Here is a 17882-nt window from a genome sequence, read left to right as displayed (position 1 = left end):
GGACGGGATTTATTTTGACTTGACCCAGAAGTACCACAATGGAAACGCCCGATGGAGCAATATATAACCAAAGGCAACAGGCTGCAATGAACTTCAAGGCTTTTCTGTTGAAAAATAGCACAAAAACCAACCTCAACCTGTGAGTGCGTGTTGTCTTTAACACCCTTTGCAGGTGGCTTTGACCTTATCGTTTGCATCAATAATAACCAATTCTACATAAATTGGCTAACGATAGCGAATAACAGCATGATGGTATCGACAAATGTCGCATTCGTTAGCTGTCTCCTTCAGGTATGACCACCTAGCACGTCTGCTTACCAAAGTGATGGACGAGCGGCCGGAGAACGCCGTGGATGTGATCGAGGACATGAGCCGCGAGGTTAAGCGGAGCATGCTTCAGGCCCAGCAGAGCGCCCTGCGGGACAGCCCGGTCCCCACCGCCAGGCACCGGCTAGCACAACTACAGAAAAGCCTGTTTTCCCAACGGGCGGCGGACGACGGAGACCAAGGAGATGAGCTGGTGAGAAAACGCCTTTTGCTTTTCTGTTTATAGCTGGACACACACAACACCCGAGTACTGACTACTGTGGAACGACGTTCACATTTACGGCATTTTACTGACGCTGTGAAACCAAAGCCACTTACAATTTTGACTGCATACAACTTGAGCAATTGAGGGTTAAGGGTCTTGCTCAGGGGCCCAACAGTGGCAACCTGGCAGTGGTGAGGCTTGAACAAGCAACCTTCCAATTACAAGTCAAGGACCTTAACTACTGTGCTACCACTCGCCCACACACCTTATTTTTTGCCTTATTTATCATTTTTCTAGGTGGAGACACCTCTACCCAATGTGGCTGAGCTGAGTTTCTTCCTGGAACAGGCCGGCGTGGCCTTGGGCCGTGAGGAGATGCAGAGGATCTTTCTAGCCCTCAAGCAACTGGTAGACACCCAGCCTCTCCAACGCTGCCGCCTCTGGGGCAAAATCCTTGGCATCGAGGGAAACTACATAGTGGCTGAAGTGGAATACAGAGATGGGGAGGAGGAGGAAGAGGAGGAAGGAGCAGATGAAGCACAGGAAGACGAGAGAGAGAGAGGCGCTCAAGAGGAAGATGGAGAGACTGTGGAAGTGGTGAGTGCCTGAGTTTTCAAGCATTCCTATTTATTAGGCATTCCTTCTTTAACGCTGAGCTTGTTGTTTGTTATTCACCTTAAGGAATATTATTCTGTAATTACTATGAATTATTTAGTAAATACACTGAAATGTACATAGACACAAAAGTGAGAAATGAGTCTGGACCCAGGAAATATCAAGAAATAGCCAATAATAGCAAATAATTAATTGTTGAGTACTTGCATAATTAAGAGATCTGTATTCAAATGTTACTTGATACTCTTATTTTAGGTTGATCCATTGCCCAAGTCAGCCTATAAACCGCCCCCAGCGGTTCCCAAAGAGCCCCAACATTCTGGCACAAACAAGTTCACGTATTTTGTGTGCCGGGAGCCAGGCCTGCCCTGGGTCCGCCTTCCTAATGTCACCCCAGCTCAGATCATAGTTGCACGGCAGATTCAGAAATTCTTCACCGGGCGGCTTGACGCACCCATTGTGAGCTACCCGCCGTTCCCGGGCAATGAGGCCAACTACCTGCGAGCCCAGATCGCCCGCATCTCAGCAGGCACCCAGATCAGCCCACTGGGCTTCTACCACTTTGGGGAGGAAGAGGAGGAGGAGGAGGAAGGAGCACGCGACAGCATAAAGGAGAATCTCGACTTTGAGGGCATCCCCGTGCAGGAGATGGCCGAGTCGTTGTCTACCTGGGTGCACCACACACAGCACATCCTCAAACAGGTAATGTGGCACTTCCAAGATCTGAAATGTGAATACTTCTGATCTTGGCAAGTCAGCCCTTTGTGGTCAACTGTTGAAAAGGTTACATGAGGCAACTATAGGACTTTTTTTTTCACCTGAATAAAAGGTTTCAATCTAAAACAACACATTTTAAAATGACTTTCCTCCCAAGCTGTTGCCTGTTCCCACGCTCTGATTACATTTGCAGTGTTTTATTTTACCTTTGTAAAATGTGCAGACAACCGCCACATCTTTTGAGCTGCCACCAATGCAGTATTGTAGGCTGAAGATGTTTTGCCCGGTCTTGCACATATGGCGTAACAGGTGCCCACGATTGGCTAGAATCACTCACGCAGAATGACTGTCATCCTTTTCACCCAAAGAAAGCAGTGCCAGTAGTGCTCTTGTGCACTCTTGGCCAACAGGTGGCTGTGGCATCACTGAGCAATTGAACCCAGGATGCATACCTCTACACTGTCCGCTTCATTTCAGAGCCCGTAAGACAAACATTTTCAACAATGCTCCTTCGTGTGTGTGTGTGTGTGTGTGTGTGTGTGTGTGTCTTAGGGTCGTTGTACATGGGTCAACCTGGCTGAAAAGGCCGAGATGGATTTTGAAGAAGACGCTGAGGAAGAGGAAAAGAGGGAAGAGCCCGATGAGCCTGAACCGGAGATTGGACCGCCACTTCTCACTCCGCTGTCGGAGGACGCAGGTCAGTGGACCCAGAAGAATAGAACATAGAACATCCGGTGTCATCCAATAGGGCTGGCACGGGTCTGAGCAGTGAAGTCCCTGTTCAGTTCTGGCCCTGAGCAAGCACACCTTAGCCAACCCATTAAGGTCTTCAGGACAGACTGAGTATTAAAGGCAGGAGGGTTACATTAGTTCTGGAACCCAGTTTAAATCTTCATCCTACCACAGAGTAAAAGTCCAGACTGACCTGAACCGCTCAACCAGACTGAAGTAATATGAGTCTTCTTTGTTAGGAAACAAGTGCTTGGTTCAACACTGAACCTTCGTGTGTAAGACTGCAGTAAAAGCAAAATTTGCCCCTAAATGCTGATGTTTTTTGAAGATGATATGAAAGGGAACCAGTTACAAAGCAAAATGTATTGGGCTAACTGGTCTGCACTGGCTGTCATTGCTAACCATGCAGGCTTCTTTCATGAGTGTTTGTTTTCTGATCACCTTTTTATGACAAGTTCCTTTTACCTGTATAAACATTCCCTATTCACATTAAGACCCCTTGTATTTTATGTTGTGACTATGAGCTGAATGTATGTTATGACATTTCAGAGCTAAATGACATCCCTCCTTGGAGCACCAGAATCTCCTCCCATCTCATTCCTCAGTTTGCCATTGCTGTGGTCCACTCCAACCTGTGGCCAGGCGCCAGTGCCTACGCCTGTGGCAAGTAAGACCCTCGTTTCTACATAGATGTCAACCAGTGGTTACAGCCCAGCATAATCCATACGTAACCCATGGTTCTCGACAGGAAGTTTGAGAACATCTACATTGGCTGGGGGTTGAAGTTCTCCGGTGAGGGCTACACCCCGGCTGTGCCGCCCCCTCCGCAGAGCGAGTACCCGAGCGGTCCCGAGGTGACGGAGGCCGTGGACCCCAGCGTGGAGGAGGAGCGGGCCCTGAAGGCTGCCCTGGAGGAGCAGCGGGCTGCTCAAGAGGAAAATGAAGGCCTGGAGATGGACGATGATGAAGAGGAGGATGACTGAGCAGGAGGGACTCGGATGCAGCAGAGGAAAATGGAAGCCCGTGATACAAGTGTGTTTTATTTTTACGTTTGTAACACAATTAAACTGTTCTCATTCAGTATAGATCAGTTTAATAAGTTCTTCTGAAAACCTTATCTACACTGATGGTATTTAGACAGTTACCATTTAATTTTCCGTTATCATCATGAGAGACTTGCAAGTAATGTGCTACTGCAGTTTGCCTTGCATGGAAGCGTTTTCTATAAATGAGCAGTGAGTTTGAGACATCTGAAACAGTCGAGTAAGCGTCACGTTTATTTAGCTTACAAAGCAGTTTTGTGATGGCACAGGTGTTAAGTGTATGTGCCCAAGCCCTGACCCATGCATACGTCTAGTCTTGCTGAACACCAGTTTTCTTTCCAACCAGGGATCTGGGTACTCGAAATGTCTTTATGCCATTTCATTCAGTGCTCCAGTGTCTGTCGCTGGTCGTCTTCTTCATACAATGGGGCTGCATCTACATCCCAGAAACAAAGCCAGTATACAGTGGACTAGCCTTCCCAGTCCTTAACCTGTTGTGCACTGTAGTAATATTTGTATTACATAGTGTGTCTGCACAAATTTGAGGAATTGAGTACCATCCCATAACTAAGTTACATGTGATGTGAACTGAGAGCAGCTGTGAGCAAGTCTTCCTTGAGCTCAAAAGACTTGGTAAGAGCATGAATATATTTAGATAATTTAGACAATTCATATGTCAATGTTCTTTTTGTAACTGACAACGTAAGAGAAATGGGTGAGGTTTAGTCACCGAACAATTTAACACTTCACCGTTTTCTGTGGGAAAATGCTTATTAATTACAAAAACGTTTAAATTAATTGCACAAAATTTTGGTCAGAAAAGCTAGTGACTCAAATTCATCATTTCCAGTAACTAGATAAATAGACAGTTTGTTTGATCCAGTTAAATACAGATGAATATGACTTTGCTGTCATCTTTGTAGAATGTGTACTACAAATACTACAGCGCTGGTATTAATTGTGAAATTAGTGTGTAATCCTGTTCAAAAACGAAAGTTAACCAAACTTCCTCAATAGAGGACAATAACAATTGGTACCATTTCAGTTCTTGTCAATAAAAAAAAAAAGAAGCAATTTTCAAAATTGTAAAGCTTACATACTTTCCATTAGTTGATGGGAAAATGTTCATGCAATAGAACCCATGGCTACATCAGTAATATTAAATTACAAAATAAATTAGATCAAAATTATACAACAATAAATTAAATATATATTAATGCATTACTGCTATACACAGACATATCAAACATTAATGTGTGTATAATGCATGCTAAGAAGGATTATTCTACAGGAGTTCACAGTGCTATTGTTTGGATGAAAGACTTTGTTTTGAGGCCTGGACTTGAAAGAGGAAGCTGGGTCACTGAGATCTTTGTTAAAGAAAAGCAAAAATAAAAAGCTGAGGAACAGGCTTTGGGTTTAGGAGGAATATCTCAGCTGAAGTAAACGCGCACAGGAAGTCAGGATGAGAGTCCGCCGTGGGCTTTATAGAATATTAACGGAGATCACTCTCGTCCTCTTCCTTAATAGTCTTCTTGATTCTTAGTAGCATAGTGGTCTGCCATTGATCCAGCCTCGTGATTGAGTCAAACTCCTTCACCTAAAGGTCAAGCAAGATGCTCAACGTTTAGTCTTTTGATTAGTCAGAGAAACAGAGGACTAAAACAATGAGGGGTTTATTAGTATGGGACACAGAGTATGGACTCTTCAAAATGTCACACGCTTGTTTTTCTTTCCAAACAGGTAATGGAACAAGAGCTTACAGCATCGGTGTATGCGGCTACATCCTGCTCCTCATGTGCATCAAGAAGTTTCTGTTAAACAAAAAAATTAAGTAATACTGAGGTAGCTGCAGCTCAGACATTTTAAGGAAAATTACATTTAAGCCTTTGCTCTCATATTGGATGTATAGAAATGTTTTAATTTTATGTAATTTCTTAATAGCTTTTTTCATGTAACAACCCTTGACAGTATCACAGTTTCTAAATGTCCTTAGCCCTATCAAACAAATATCAATTATAAAACCAAGAAAAAAAGACCAACCTTTATGAGTTTGCATTCCCTGGCATCCGAGAACGCCGGAAACATTTCCTCATATCTTTGAACGGCAAGCTAGAGGAGAGTGAAACGAGAAATAAAACAATGAAGGGATCACTCGTGGCAGTATGAGGCTGACTGTGATGTTACCGTTAACACATCATTCATGAGAACAACGGTCACCTTGGCGTTCAGCATATCAACACAGAAGTGGCACAGTGCAGCCCTGAAGAAGTGATCCTTGGCTCCGTACTTCAGCAAGGTGGTGTCCATGCAATACGTCCCGACCTGAACAGATTCAACATGGAAGATACTGAAATGAACCGTTAACCTAAAATAATAGATGCTTAATGATTCGGTTTTCTGCATATTCCAATACACACCTGCTCATAAATTTCAATGGCTTTCTGGTACTGTTCTAGTTGGGCGGCATATGTAGCCACTTTAAGAAGACATTTGTTGGCTGCACTGCAGAAAAAAGATAAAACTGTTTTGCTATAAAACATCTTGGACAAATGTTTGGGTTACGTGATTTTGGGTGGGGGTAGTGGAATACAGAATTACCTGGTAGACTCCTCGCCTTTGTAATAATCAGCAGCTTGTTCATAGTGGGCAACTGCCTATGAAGACACACATACACACGCACAAAGAACTGGACGTAAGAAAATATATCAATCCATGAGAAGTGCATTAGCTGCAGCATTCACAAGGACCAGTGACACTATTACAGGGTAAGCCATACTGAGCGTCTGCTGTACTACTGAGATGAACATAACTCACTGTGAAAATACTTGTTTAAATGACTCACTCACTTTATCAATGTCCACTAATTCGGATTCATAGATCTCAGCTACAGAGATGTGGTGTTTTGCTGCAATGGTGAAACGTCCCTGCGGAAGCAAACGCGGGTACGTCAAAATTACACCAAGTAAACACGGACCTACAAATTAAATTTCCATCCTAAAGCTAATTTATATATCGATTACCCCTTGTCAACAAGATTTTTCAATACAAGAAATGTGCTGATATTTCATTCTCACCATGTCCGTGTAGATATCAATGGCACGAGTGAGACACTGGATGGCCTCTAGGGTAAATAGATGAAAGGGCTATTTCACCACTCCCCGAGAACCAGTCTTCTCAACAAGCGAAACACGGAGTTTGAGAGAAGACACGTTACCTTGAGGATCTGTTTTTTTGTAGGCGTTGCCAGCATCAATGAAGTGAACGGCAGCGTCGTGCTTGCTTTGCATTCGCAAGCGTAGCTTGGCCGCTTTGCGGAACGCGTCTCCCGCCGCTGGAAGAAAGTGCCAGGCAATGTCACGCGAAATGTCGATGTTAACGAGTCTTACAGGCTCTATTATTCCACATACCGTGCCAGTTCTTTGCCATCTTGAACATATTAGCCGCCCTTACGTACATATCACAAGCCTCTTCAGCCTTGGAGGAGCTTCTAGAAGAAAAACATTATTTGCCATACAATTTTAGCTGCATTTATTGAACATCACCGATTTTAAAGCATTGCTGAAAATAGGTTTCTTGATAATATATGATTGACTGCACCGATCTGCTTCCGTAGTTATTATGCATTTTATAACGTTTTGTATTGAATTACGACATACCTATGAATTAGAATGAGCTGAAAGTGGCGTTTCAACTATCGTTACCTGATTCAGTGGTAGCCACTACGCTAACCAGAAATCTGATTACAATTACAAATTATAATCCAGCGATGACTTTACCCAAAAAAGGTGCCAAAGAGCGACCCCGACGTTTTCATCTTCTTGTCGGCTTCCGCAGTCAGAGCCCAGGCTTCTCTCTCTCGTCCCGAACCGTCCATTTGATCCGCCTGATCCGGAGCTTGTTTACCTGTTTACCAACGAACGCGCCCGACCCGCGCGCAGCTCACGTGAGTCTCGAGCTTCGCGTTCGCTTGACGATCGACGTCGCGCGGAAGCCGGAAGTAGAGTTGCAATGACGTGAACACATCTGGGACGCGGACAAAATTGAGCTTCCCGGGACGAAATGTCCGAAGTAAAGCCGATGACACGGTCGTAAGTTAGAGTGTGGCGTCGCCGCGTTTTTAACCGAGCTACAGCGATGGATGCCGTGCGAAGAGCCCGTTGTCCGTGCTGATTTGAGGTTTTCGGACGCTCCGTTATTGTTTACGTCTTGTAATTTGTAATCCTACTCTAACAGCAACCATTTCCAGTGTAGAGGTCGCAAATGTGAAAGGAGGCCGTTTTGTAATTCTGCGATGTTGTAAACTTCGCAGTAACGGTATTACTTGTTTTTGTGCATTCTCTTGTTGGGGTAGAAATGCGCCTGCAGCTGTCTTCGACATGCCCGGGCTACGGTTATGCGGCCGTGTGGTCTTTGTGGGAACGACATGAGAGTTCTTACGGATCACCACGACGGGTTTAGCCCGGAAGAAGATTGAGGTAAAGTGAACTGAATTACGATAAAATATATGTTTTAGAATTACACAAGGTTGCTCTACATTAACGACCTCGTTACATTGTGGATTTGCCTTCATATTTATACTTAAAACACAAATGATTCATTCAGTTACTGGTAGAACTTTAAAAAAAATAGTTTGGCATGGCTGCCCTAAGTGTGGTCAGTGACTCTAAGATTACACATTTAAACAAAGTTAACTTTGTTTTTCTTCTTGTGAAACTACAGTCTGATCCACAGGGATGGAGGCTCGAAGGCGGCCTGGTACTCTAAGCACTCCGAACCTGAGGAGAAGAATGGACCGTATTTTACCCTTTTCTGAACGCCGAACGTCCAAAGTGTGGGACCACTACACCCAGCTTAGTATGTATAGAGTCGAGTGTAATCACTGCAAGAGGCAGCTGTCTTTTCACAACAGCACCACATCAATGAGAGAGCACCTGGGACGGAAGCACAGCATCCGCGATGGGGCGGTCCCTCCTCCCAACACGGCTGACGTCCCGAACCCCTCCGCACTGCATCCCCAGATGGTCCAGTCCACTTTACTCAGTGGCAGATTTGCAGCGTCCGCCGTGGGAGCTGACGCTCCGCCAGGCGCGTTTCAGCCCGTGGTGCCTGTTGTCGTCAAAGAGGAGCAGCACGAGGAAGCGTCAGTCGAGGCCGCTGAGGCAAAACACACGTGCACTACGTATCCCCCTAGCACCGCTGGTGCAGGCAGCACCTCAAATGCCAACTCCATTCCCAACCCAGACATGGATCCGTCGTACGGGTTTTCTCCAGAGGAGATCAACAGCACGCTGAGCAGCAGTGGTGGCAGCAGCAATAACAGCGGCACCAGGGGTTGCAGTGACAAGCGGGCAGGTGTGTTTACAGAGCTGATCTTGGAGATGGTGTTCAGGGACCTGCAGCCATTGTCCGTGGTGGAAGAAAGAGGCTTCAGACTGTTGCTTAGTTGCCTTGAGCCCAACTATCCAGTACCCTCGCCGTCCTTGCTCGGGAGCCTTCTGTGGCATCGCTACCACGTTCTCAAACAGTGTCTGCGGCAGCACCTTGAAACCAGCCTGGCCCCTCGCTGTCTGGCTCTCTGCGCCGAACACTGGCGATCTGTGGAGGGCTGTGGGGTTGAAGGTAGCGGCCAGTTCTACCTCACGGTCAGTTCGCATTTTGTCGACTCCAACTGGCGCCTGGCCCGCTGTGTTCTAGAGACTCGTCCGATACCAGAACACAAAGGCGGCACCACCGAAGCTGGCCCTGTGAAGTTTGCGGACACTTTAAAAGCAGTTCTCTCGGAATTCCACATTCCTGAGAATTACGTGTTCTGCATCGTTTATGACACTCCCTCGGAATATCAACAGGTATTTCCCGGACCCAGTCGCGCGCCCGTTCTGTCCCTTCCGGACAGCTGGGAGCCGCTTCTTTGTGCAGGGGAGGCTCTCAAAATTTGCATCCAGGAAGGTCTTAATATAGAGACTGTCAGACAGGCGCTCACAGACGCCCGTGGGATCATCCTGCACTTCCAGCACGACACCGACGCGGCGGCAGCTCTGAACCAGAAAGCCGAGGCCGCCAACAAGGGCTCAGCCCGCCTTGTCCTGGATGACCCAGGCCGATGGGCCACCGCTATCGACATGTGCGAGAGCCTGTTGGAGCTTAAGTGGGTGGTCAGTTCTGTGCTTGAGGAGCAAAAAGCCGCGCCCAATTTGGCTGACCACCAATGGCGGTTGTTGCACGAACTTGTACCGGTGCTAAGGACCGTGCGCATCGCCGCGTCCTTCCTGAGCGAAGACATCAACGCTGCCGTTTCTGCCTTGATGCCGTGCCTGCAGGGTGTGTCCCGCCTCCTCGGGCAGAACATGGCCGAGTGCGGCTGCCCGCTGGTCAGGGGGGTCATGGAGAAGATCCGCTCCGGGATGGAGAAGCGCTGGAGGCTGAGCGATGAGGAGGCGCTGCTCGGCTGCCCTGCTGTGCTGGCCTCGTTCCTGGATCCCAGATTCAAGGAGATGCGGTTCCTCAGCCCGCATGCCCGCAGCAAGCTACACGACAAGGTCAAAGAGCTGCTGTCCGTTCAGGCTTACGCAGAGGATGGGGCGGCAGGCCAGGAAGCGGACAGAGGCTTGGAAATAGGAGAGAATGAGGTTGGAGGGAATGCTCCGGGTTTGGGCTTGGATGACCCATTGCCCATCCCCACGGTGGCCTCCTTGGACTCGCCCGAGTCCTGCGCGTCAGCGGAAGAGGGCGACAGCATTGAGCTTCAGCAGAATGGGACCGTCGTGCCCGTCTCCTCTCCAGAACAGGTCAACGAGAGTGCGCACACGGGATCCTCCCCTTCCAAAGTCGGCGGCGGTGGCCGCAAAAGATCGGCCGGCATGGCTGGCCTGACGTCTCCGCTTCGAAGCGACCGGCAGCTCTCTGCCCGAATGCGGATGAGCCCCCTTCCTCAAAGCATGTACGACATTCTCCTCGGAGAGGATCCTACCGAGCGCATGCCTGAGATCCAACAGCAGCTGGAGAACTACATAGCAGAGCCGCTGTGCAAACGTAGCCTTTCGCCACTACACTGGTGGCGCAATAAAGAACATCGCTTCCCCGCCGTGGCTCGACTCGCGCGCAAGTTTCTGGCCATCCCAGCGACAGCTATCCCAGCTGACCGGGCCTTTGCCCCAAGAGAGTGTCCTGTGGCCCACAGGAGAGCCATGTTGGGACCCAAGCACCTCGACCACATCTTGTTTCTTCATCAGAACTGTGATTATGTGGAGCAGCTTAAAGGCAGTCCCTCAGGCCATGGAGAGAGTGACCATAACAGTAGTGTTAGTGGGAACCAAAGCAGGGACAGCCTCTATCAGACCTTAGTGTCCTACGACAGTAAGGTTTGAGTGAAGATCATTCTTTATGGACAGGTGCTTCTGGCACACAAGACTACGAGAGTTAAAGTTCTCAAACGTAAGATGATCAGAGTTTTGAAGTGGACACTTTCCGCAACCTTATTTTTCACACAAGTATCAGAATATGCTCCTTGGGGTCTGTGATTAAAAGCCCTGACTAGTCAATAAGTATTCATGTAATATTTACAAGTTTTCAATTTAACAGTTGAGCAGCTATTTAAGATTATATTTACAACAATCACAGAAATGTCATTACTAGTTTCAAACACCTAATTGCTATTCCGTCTAAGGAAATTATGACACTACTTTTTTTTAGTGTTTGGGCTCTGGGAGTTCTGGAGAACAATCGTGTGTCTCTGATGTATTCATTATGTTGAATGGATGATTTTATGTGCCTGTTAAATATTGCATAAGTGTTAAATTACAGGGTAAAAGCCTAGATATACTGTTACTTAAGAATAACTGTCTCTGAAGCATTGTTGATGATTACAGGTAAGCTATTGCCAAGTTCATGCATGCATTTCAACAGTTATTGTTTCTTCCATGCACATAGTAATGGGAAAATGACATTCTGTAACTTGACATAACTAATACTTTATCTTCCCTAAATGTGGCAGTAGATTTTAAGGTGTAATCCATTACTGCATGTCAAATTAACGTGAGTGAAAACCATTTCAACCAGAAAATAAACTTTTACTGTCAAGTCATCCAAGAAATATTCAACAAGGTGTTTTTATTTCAAACAAACCGAAACTCTAAGTTGACCGTTTTTTTCTTCAGAATACAAAGATGAGTTATAAATTGATAACATGCCTTGGACTGTGGATTAATAAAGTCATCAAATTAACAAAACAGACATTTACAACCAGCTGATTACTTGTAAATGTTTTAGGAACGTATTTTAACTTAAACAATTTTAAAAATAAAGATTTAAAGTACATTACACAAAACATTCATTACAGAAGTAGAAAAACCTGGTGTAAGCAATGAGGGATTAAAACAAATATTTCTTCTTGATTGCCGAATAAGAATGTCAAGAACTTGAATCTTTGAACATAAACATTTTTTAAAAACAGGTAATTTTCCCAATCCACATTGATCCCAATGTTATGACATATGACTTTTCTAAATAATGTCTTTTACAATGAAGTTTTAAATATACTTTGTGTTTTATGAAAACATATTTTCATATATGACTAATTTATACGAAAATCCAAGTGATTTTCTCTAAAGAGTTATTTGCAACCTGCTAAAACCTCAAATTTAGGGCCACTAACTTCTTCCACGTCCATCTGAGATACCTGACTGATCATGTTCCCTACTGAGGCCTGATTCGTATAGGGTCAGACGGTGATGAAATTCTTTAATTCACTTAAGCAGACGAGGGAACATCCTTCAGACATCCGCAAGGCTCTAGCTGACCTGTGGCCTGTCCTCTCCTTGACCTTGGCTGTGGTCTCCACTGAGCCAGCTGTTCAACGAGGAGCTCACTCTCTCCTGGTGTCTGTGCGTCTTCATGTGGGCATTACGACTCTTTACTTTACGAAAACCCCTGAAGGACATAAATGCCACACAAAAACATTTCTGGTAACTCCTAACATTGTCACTCATCACCGTATCACGTATGACTTTAGATGTTTATACTACGTGGCCTCCAGGAGTGAATTTGCCAGGCCAAAGCCGTCTTTTCCACAGCTCCAAGTCAAATACTAGGTTCCTAACCTGCCACACTCCTTGCAGGTAAACTCTCCTTTATCAGTGGGCTGACTTCCATTTGGTCTACTCAGAGATCTGGGCCCGGTCCTATTGTCAGCATGCTCCTCTGGGGCACTGAGGGTCTCAGCCTACAACCCAACCAAGTAAGTGCTAAGTGCTGCTTTGTAGCCTCTGGCATAAGTGTTTATGCACACACCTTCGCAGTGTAAACCAGTAGTTTGGGCTTTTCCTGACAGGCCTGAGCAAAGGTCAGTTTGCACGTTTTACGCCACTAGGTTATCACTGTGGGTACATAAAGCATTTGTACATCTGGCTTGTGTGAAGATGCCTACTGAGAGCTCGACAGTTCCCTTGTTTTGATCCGCTCCTCGGGTCCGCGGCTTGAACTTCCTCATCTTCTTCATGGAATAGTAGTACTCCACGCACTGCGCCACCGATTTGGTCTGTAACTGCCAGGAGAGGTTCCATTACTCTGGATAATATAGCAGCTGGACTGCGAGCTCTGAGTCTGACTGGCTTACCACACTATGGATTAGCTGAAAGTCCTTGCTGTGGTTGAACAGAGCCTTCCGGAACAGCCTCATCTCCTGGGCACTCCAGCGGTGTGACCCTACAGTTTAAAGGAAAACATTTCTGGTGAGAGACAAATATTTGTTAGCTACATTAGCTTCGTAGCTCCAGTACAAAATTATGGGGAAACAAGTTGGACACTAAACATGTTGTGAATGATAGGCTACATTTGGGCTTAGAGGCAAAACTGAGTATTCATCAAACAATTTCCTTCAGAGGACAGCGGCAGGGATGCTAGATTTTAAAAGTTTCAGAATTCCACAAAACATTGTCTTGCAGCCTGATAAAACACTGTCCTACAGCCTGATAAAAAACTGTTCTACAGCCTGATAAAACACTGTCCCACAGCCTGTTAAAACACTGTCCCACAGCCTGTTAAAACACTGTCCCACGGCCTGTTAAAACACTGTCCCACGGCCTGTTAAAACACTGTCCCACGGCCTGTTAAAACACTGTCCCACGGCCTGATAAAACACTGTCCTACGGCCTGATAAAACACTGTCCTACGGCCTAATAAAAAACTGTTCTACGGCCTGATAAAACACTGTCCCACGGCCTATTAAAACACTGTCCTACAGCCTGATAAAACACTGTCCTACAGCCTGATAAAACACTGTCCTACAGCCTGATAAAACACTGTCCTACAGCCTGTTAAAACACTGTCCCACAGCCTGATAAAACACTGTCCCACAGCCTGATAAAACACTGTCCCACAGCCTGATAAAACACTGGCAGCATGGACCCAACAGCCAAACATCCCATCAGGTATACCTGCATAGTGGTAGTCACTTAGTGGATGGGAGGAGGTCCGATAATCTCCTCTCACTAAGAGCAAATCTAGTGCGGCCTGGTTAAAATAAAAATAAATAAATAAATAAATAATTCGGATGCATCATTCATAACTTGCTAGCACAAGAAGCTGAGTGGATGAGAAGGGCTCACTAGTATGTCTCCCTGGACTTCATACAGACAGTGAAGGGCAAGTTCAATGTTGGTGCCCCCTCCTGGTAGCACACTGGAACAGCACAAGTCCAGAAACTCTGTGACTACGGCACAAAAAAAGATAGACACCATCTCAGCTACTACTGCAGCTCTCTCAACATGACACCGATTGACTGTTATCAGCATAACAGGATATCAGGATGAGATACTTCTCTTGAGCTGTTTAAAATGATAGCTATTAAAATAATTTTACTGAACATGATATAATTAACTTTCAATTCCCCAGTGACCATTACGAATAATAGCTGAGCAAATCTGAATAACTTAAGTCGGGATGGTTTTGTAATGTGTGTGTAAGTGCGACACGAACCCCTGTGTTGCGTGTCTGGATTATTGGGGAGGTCCCGCCATGGAGCACAAACGAGCTGAGCAGGGTGTTCGTCATACAGCATCAGCAGAGGGTTACGTAGTGGGGGGATCTCTGCCTGGAAATGGCCTCCCACGTTGATCCTTCTGCTCAGACAAATACACAGTGTGTAAACAACCATATGGACAACAAATATGAAACATGTCCAAGGAGCTTCCCCATTTTGTTGGAATTCATGTGAAACCCATTACGTTGACTATAATAACAGTAAACTCTAATGATGACAGAGGCGACTTACGGCTCTGTATTCATTATCCTGTTGTCCGTTCTCAAAGAGATCCCATCTTTCCCATCTAGAAGGAAAGGACAGCAGAACTGAAGGATATTTTAGTCCCACTACGTGAGTATGCATGGAGCTGCCATCTGAGGGCTCACACTGGCATATTCCTGATGTAAGTGTAGATGACGCTTTTATTAAGTGACTTCTTTACAATGCAAACCACACAGTTCAACTATGGCACCGCTAGAAGGGCCTCACGCGGGTTGTCACCCACCCAGGACGGCGGTGTAGATGCCCGGCGGTGGAGGCAGGAATGGTTGGTGCTTGGTCAGGGTTCTGAAGTACAGTCCTGTCCCCGGTCGCAAGGGGCTCAGCATGGGGGGCGGAGTGTAGGTGGGTAGGTGGAAGCCAGAGGTCAGCAGGTGGTCGGCTAGGTAGCCCGGGGAGCGCAGCTGGCTGAGGTAGCCCCCTGCAGCCCGACAACCCTGCCCTCCCGCGGGTGGCGGGGAAGGGTGAGGCACGATGAGGGTACTTAGGAGACTGGGCCGGCGGCACTTCCTGGAGAGTACGTTCTGCTCCTCCTCCGTCTGCGGAGAGAGCCATTAGGGTGTGTGGCTATTCCACAGTACTGGAAATGATTAGAGTTACACGTGTACTGTACACTAAAAAAAAAAAAAAGACTTGGATGAATACTTCACACAAGAATCCATATGCTTTAAACAATTATTATTTAAACAGTTGGTAGTGAAATTATTATACAAACAAAACTATGCGAGCTGGTTTTTAGTTGTCAGCCACTTACTATATGTAGCAATTCCTGCACATAATTACTTAAGACAGCGTTTTCCAATCCAGTCCACACAGACCCACAGAATGTTTTTTTTTTTTGCCTTAACCTAGTTAACTCTAGCACAAACTCTAGCAGGTATTCAGTGCTCTTGACTGAGTTAAATGAAGACCATCTGAAAGTGTGGATAAACTGCCTATAATATGGTAGTGGGAGCTTTTACAAGTTGTGCTGAGGGTCTGTGCAATGGGGCTTCCTTGGCTGAGACAGGTACAGAGACTGGGATGACCAGTGGCGACAGCTGGGGCCCTGGAGACTCCGTGGCCATTCCAGCAGACCTCTCTGCGTTCCCTCCCTGCCCCAGGAAGAAAGCGTTCACAAAGACTTCTACAGCAAGAATGCAAGACTGACACAAGAGGACCACTTCCGTCAAAAATGCTAACAGGAAAGGAAAAGGTTTATTTCTTTGGCTGACTATAAAGCACTGTACCATGGAGGGCACCGACACCTGTTCAGCAGAAGAGGTCGTCAGAGCTTGCTGAAGTGACGATGCGGCGCTGTGTCCAGGAGTATCTTTTAGATTTCTGCTGACGAAGCCAAACCAAGAAGAGTTTTTTAACCGAGGAGACAGTTCAGAGCAGTAATCGTCTAGATACGTTTTGTAACTTATTCTTAATAATGTTTCATCAACACCCCATTTCAAAAATATGCTCAGACGTCTCCTAACAGGTGCTTAATAAAATATTATCTGCACTTTCCCTATAACGCATATTCTAACCTGGTACCAGACTCGCTTCCATTTCCTGTCACCACAGCATCACTTCTTCCCTGTGTAGCGAAATGACAAATTAACTTACCCTGAAACACCTACTCTCCAACAGTGCAGAGAAAGATCCTCACATGAACCAGCCAAACAGTGGCCATTTAGGGCAATATGAGTATTCGTCACTGTCTTACCTTGGCTGAGGGAGAGCTGGTGCTTTCTCTATTAAAGGACGCCATGGCCACCTGGCTGGGTGAGACGAGGCAGCCAGAACGGGGCCTGGGACACTTTTGCATGAGAGGTCTGGGAGCAGGCAGTGGAGGGACAGGAATATCGGCATCATTCACGCTCTTCTTCTTCCTCATTCCTTTCTTCCTTGTTTTGGATGCGGGTGGAAGGTGTAAAGGCGGGCGCACTGTCTCCCCGTGTCCTGAAGGTGGTGCTGCTGAGCTGGGATTCCTATGTGATCCAGAGCACAGTGCTGCCCCATTACCATAGGAAATGTGCTGCTGATGTTTGAGCAAAATGGGCCGGCTGTGCTTGGACGGAACTGGAGATGCGGGCCCCGAGGCACGCTTCAGTCCGGCGCCGGTCATCTCCTCACAGGGCTGGACAGACAGCGCCTCCTTCCATGCTTGGAGGTCTTCCATGGAGAAATGTAGGCTGCTTTCCCAACCGTGGATGTTCTGAGCTTTGGCTCTGGGGCTCTCTGGAGTTGTTGGGTCCCCCAGTCTGCTCCCAGGCTGCTGGTCATGACTCGCAGTCCACAGGTGGGACCACGATGCCCCACGAGATGTGGGCAAATCAGCAGCGCTCTCAGGATTAAGTGATGCGCCAGCCACCGCTGAGCCCCAAGCTTCCACAATCTCGGGAGGATCCGGCCGGGATGGCTTTGGCTCCTCCGGGTAGCAGCCCGACCCGGAGTTTGTCGCCACGGAAGCGAACCCGGAGTGGCCACCTCCGTGGCTGGAGTAAGCCCCTGGCCGTGAAGCCAGTGTGGGGGGAGAGAGAAAGCGGGAGTGGAATTCGAACGGGCCCTCCGTCACGGCAGAAGGCTGTGTGGGCTCCCATGCGGCCCGGCCAGGCCGGATGGGATCCGGGGCAAGGGACTGCGAGGCTACAGGGAGCAGGTAGAAGCCATGCTGCGTGGAGCAATGTCCTCTTAGCGAGTGCTGGCCATAGTACCTCTTCTGGCAATCGGGCTGAGGGCAGGGGTATGCGTCCCTCTTCTGGTGGGTCAACATATGGCCAGTGCTACACCGAAAGAGGGGTCAGTCATGCTTAATACACGCAATGAAATGTCTGTTGTCAATGTATAAAGAAAATACAAATTTGCTCTAAACTCACTAATGTATAAAGCACAAAATCCATAATATAATATATAATTCTCTAATTTAAAGTAGCAATGTGGGACTATTTGAGTATAGTGGTAGACTCCCTCA

At 46.7% G+C, this 17882-nt stretch overlaps 4 protein-coding genes across 12 annotated transcripts; 2 read left to right on the top strand and 2 right to left on the bottom strand.

The window, feature by feature from the left end:
• Position 1: 1 nt before the first annotated feature.
• On the top strand, positions 2-5676 carry rsph4a (radial spoke head component 4A). 2 transcript variants are annotated; one of them, XM_027004291.3, is made up of 8 exons: positions 2-139; positions 279-520; positions 830-1129; positions 1403-1849; positions 2417-2561; positions 3146-3263; positions 3345-3628; positions 5383-5676. In XM_027004291.3, the coding sequence occupies exons 2-7, from the start codon at positions 326-328 to the stop codon at positions 3577-3579; spliced, it is 1440 nt and encodes a 479-aa protein (XP_026860092.3). In that variant the 5' UTR covers positions 2-139; positions 279-325; the 3' UTR covers positions 3580-3628; positions 5383-5676. The 2 variants fall into 2 exon arrangements, with proteins under 2 accessions (XP_026860092.3, XP_026860091.3); XM_027004290.3 differs by having other exon boundaries at positions 4-139; positions 292-520.
• napaa (N-ethylmaleimide-sensitive factor attachment protein, alpha a) lies at positions 3851-7666 on the bottom strand. Of its 4 annotated transcripts, none has more exons than XM_027004292.3 (11): positions 7419-7666; positions 7050-7129; positions 6857-6973; positions 6717-6763; positions 6489-6566; positions 6241-6296; positions 6060-6144; positions 5860-5964; positions 5683-5751; positions 5403-5453; positions 3851-5239 (listed from the first exon to the last, which is right to left on the bottom strand). In XM_027004292.3, exons 1-11 carry the CDS (start codon positions 7514-7516, stop codon positions 5135-5137), a joined length of 891 nt encoding a protein of 296 aa, XP_026860093.2. In that variant the 5' UTR covers positions 7517-7666; the 3' UTR covers positions 3851-5134. The 4 variants fall into 4 exon arrangements, with proteins under 4 accessions (XP_026860093.2, XP_026860095.2, XP_026860094.2 ...); XM_027004294.3 differs by having other exon boundaries at positions 3851-4075; XM_027004293.3 differs by having other exon boundaries at positions 7050-7126.
• Positions 7615-11731, top strand: zbed4l2 (zinc finger BED-type containing 4-like 2). 2 transcript variants are annotated; one of them, XM_035527692.2, is made up of 3 exons: positions 7615-7730; positions 7994-8117; positions 8362-11731. In XM_035527692.2, exon 3 carries the CDS (start codon positions 8376-8378, stop codon positions 11004-11006), a length of 2631 nt encoding a protein of 876 aa, XP_035383585.2. In that variant the 5' UTR covers positions 7615-7730; positions 7994-8117; positions 8362-8375; the 3' UTR covers positions 11007-11731. The 2 variants fall into 2 exon arrangements, with proteins under 2 accessions (XP_035383585.2, XP_035383583.2); XM_035527690.2 differs by having other exon boundaries at positions 7678-7818.
• A 102-nt stretch (positions 11732-11833) lies between these two features.
• On the bottom strand, positions 11834-17685 carry znf541 (zinc finger protein 541). 4 transcript variants are annotated; one of them, XM_081719334.1, is made up of 13 exons: positions 16635-17685; positions 16456-16505; positions 16168-16261; positions 15901-16032; positions 15165-15477; positions 14909-14963; positions 14614-14756; positions 14244-14347; positions 14073-14148; positions 13253-13341; positions 13064-13180; positions 12738-12859; positions 11834-12567 (listed from the first exon to the last, which is right to left on the bottom strand). In XM_081719334.1, exons 1-13 carry the CDS (start codon positions 17682-17684, stop codon positions 12429-12431), a joined length of 2484 nt encoding a protein of 827 aa, XP_081575460.1. In that variant the 5' UTR covers position 17685; the 3' UTR covers positions 11834-12428. The 4 variants fall into 4 exon arrangements, 3 of the variants coding, with proteins under 3 accessions (XP_081575460.1, XP_081575461.1, XP_081575463.1); XM_081719335.1 differs by lacking the exon at positions 12738-12859 and having other exon boundaries at positions 12427-12567; XM_081719337.1 differs by lacking the exon at positions 12738-12859 and having other exon boundaries at positions 12427-12567; positions 13064-13174.
• Positions 17686-17882: the final 197 nt, after the last annotated feature.

The sequence above is a fragment of the Electrophorus electricus genome, chromosome 8, assembly GCF_041902795.1.
Source record: "Electrophorus electricus isolate QZ-2024a chromosome 8, ASM4190279v1, whole genome shotgun sequence".
In the NCBI taxonomy this organism is placed as follows: domain Eukaryota; kingdom Metazoa; phylum Chordata; class Actinopteri; order Gymnotiformes; family Gymnotidae; genus Electrophorus; species Electrophorus electricus.
This window is presented reverse-complemented; position numbering and strand designations above follow the sequence as displayed.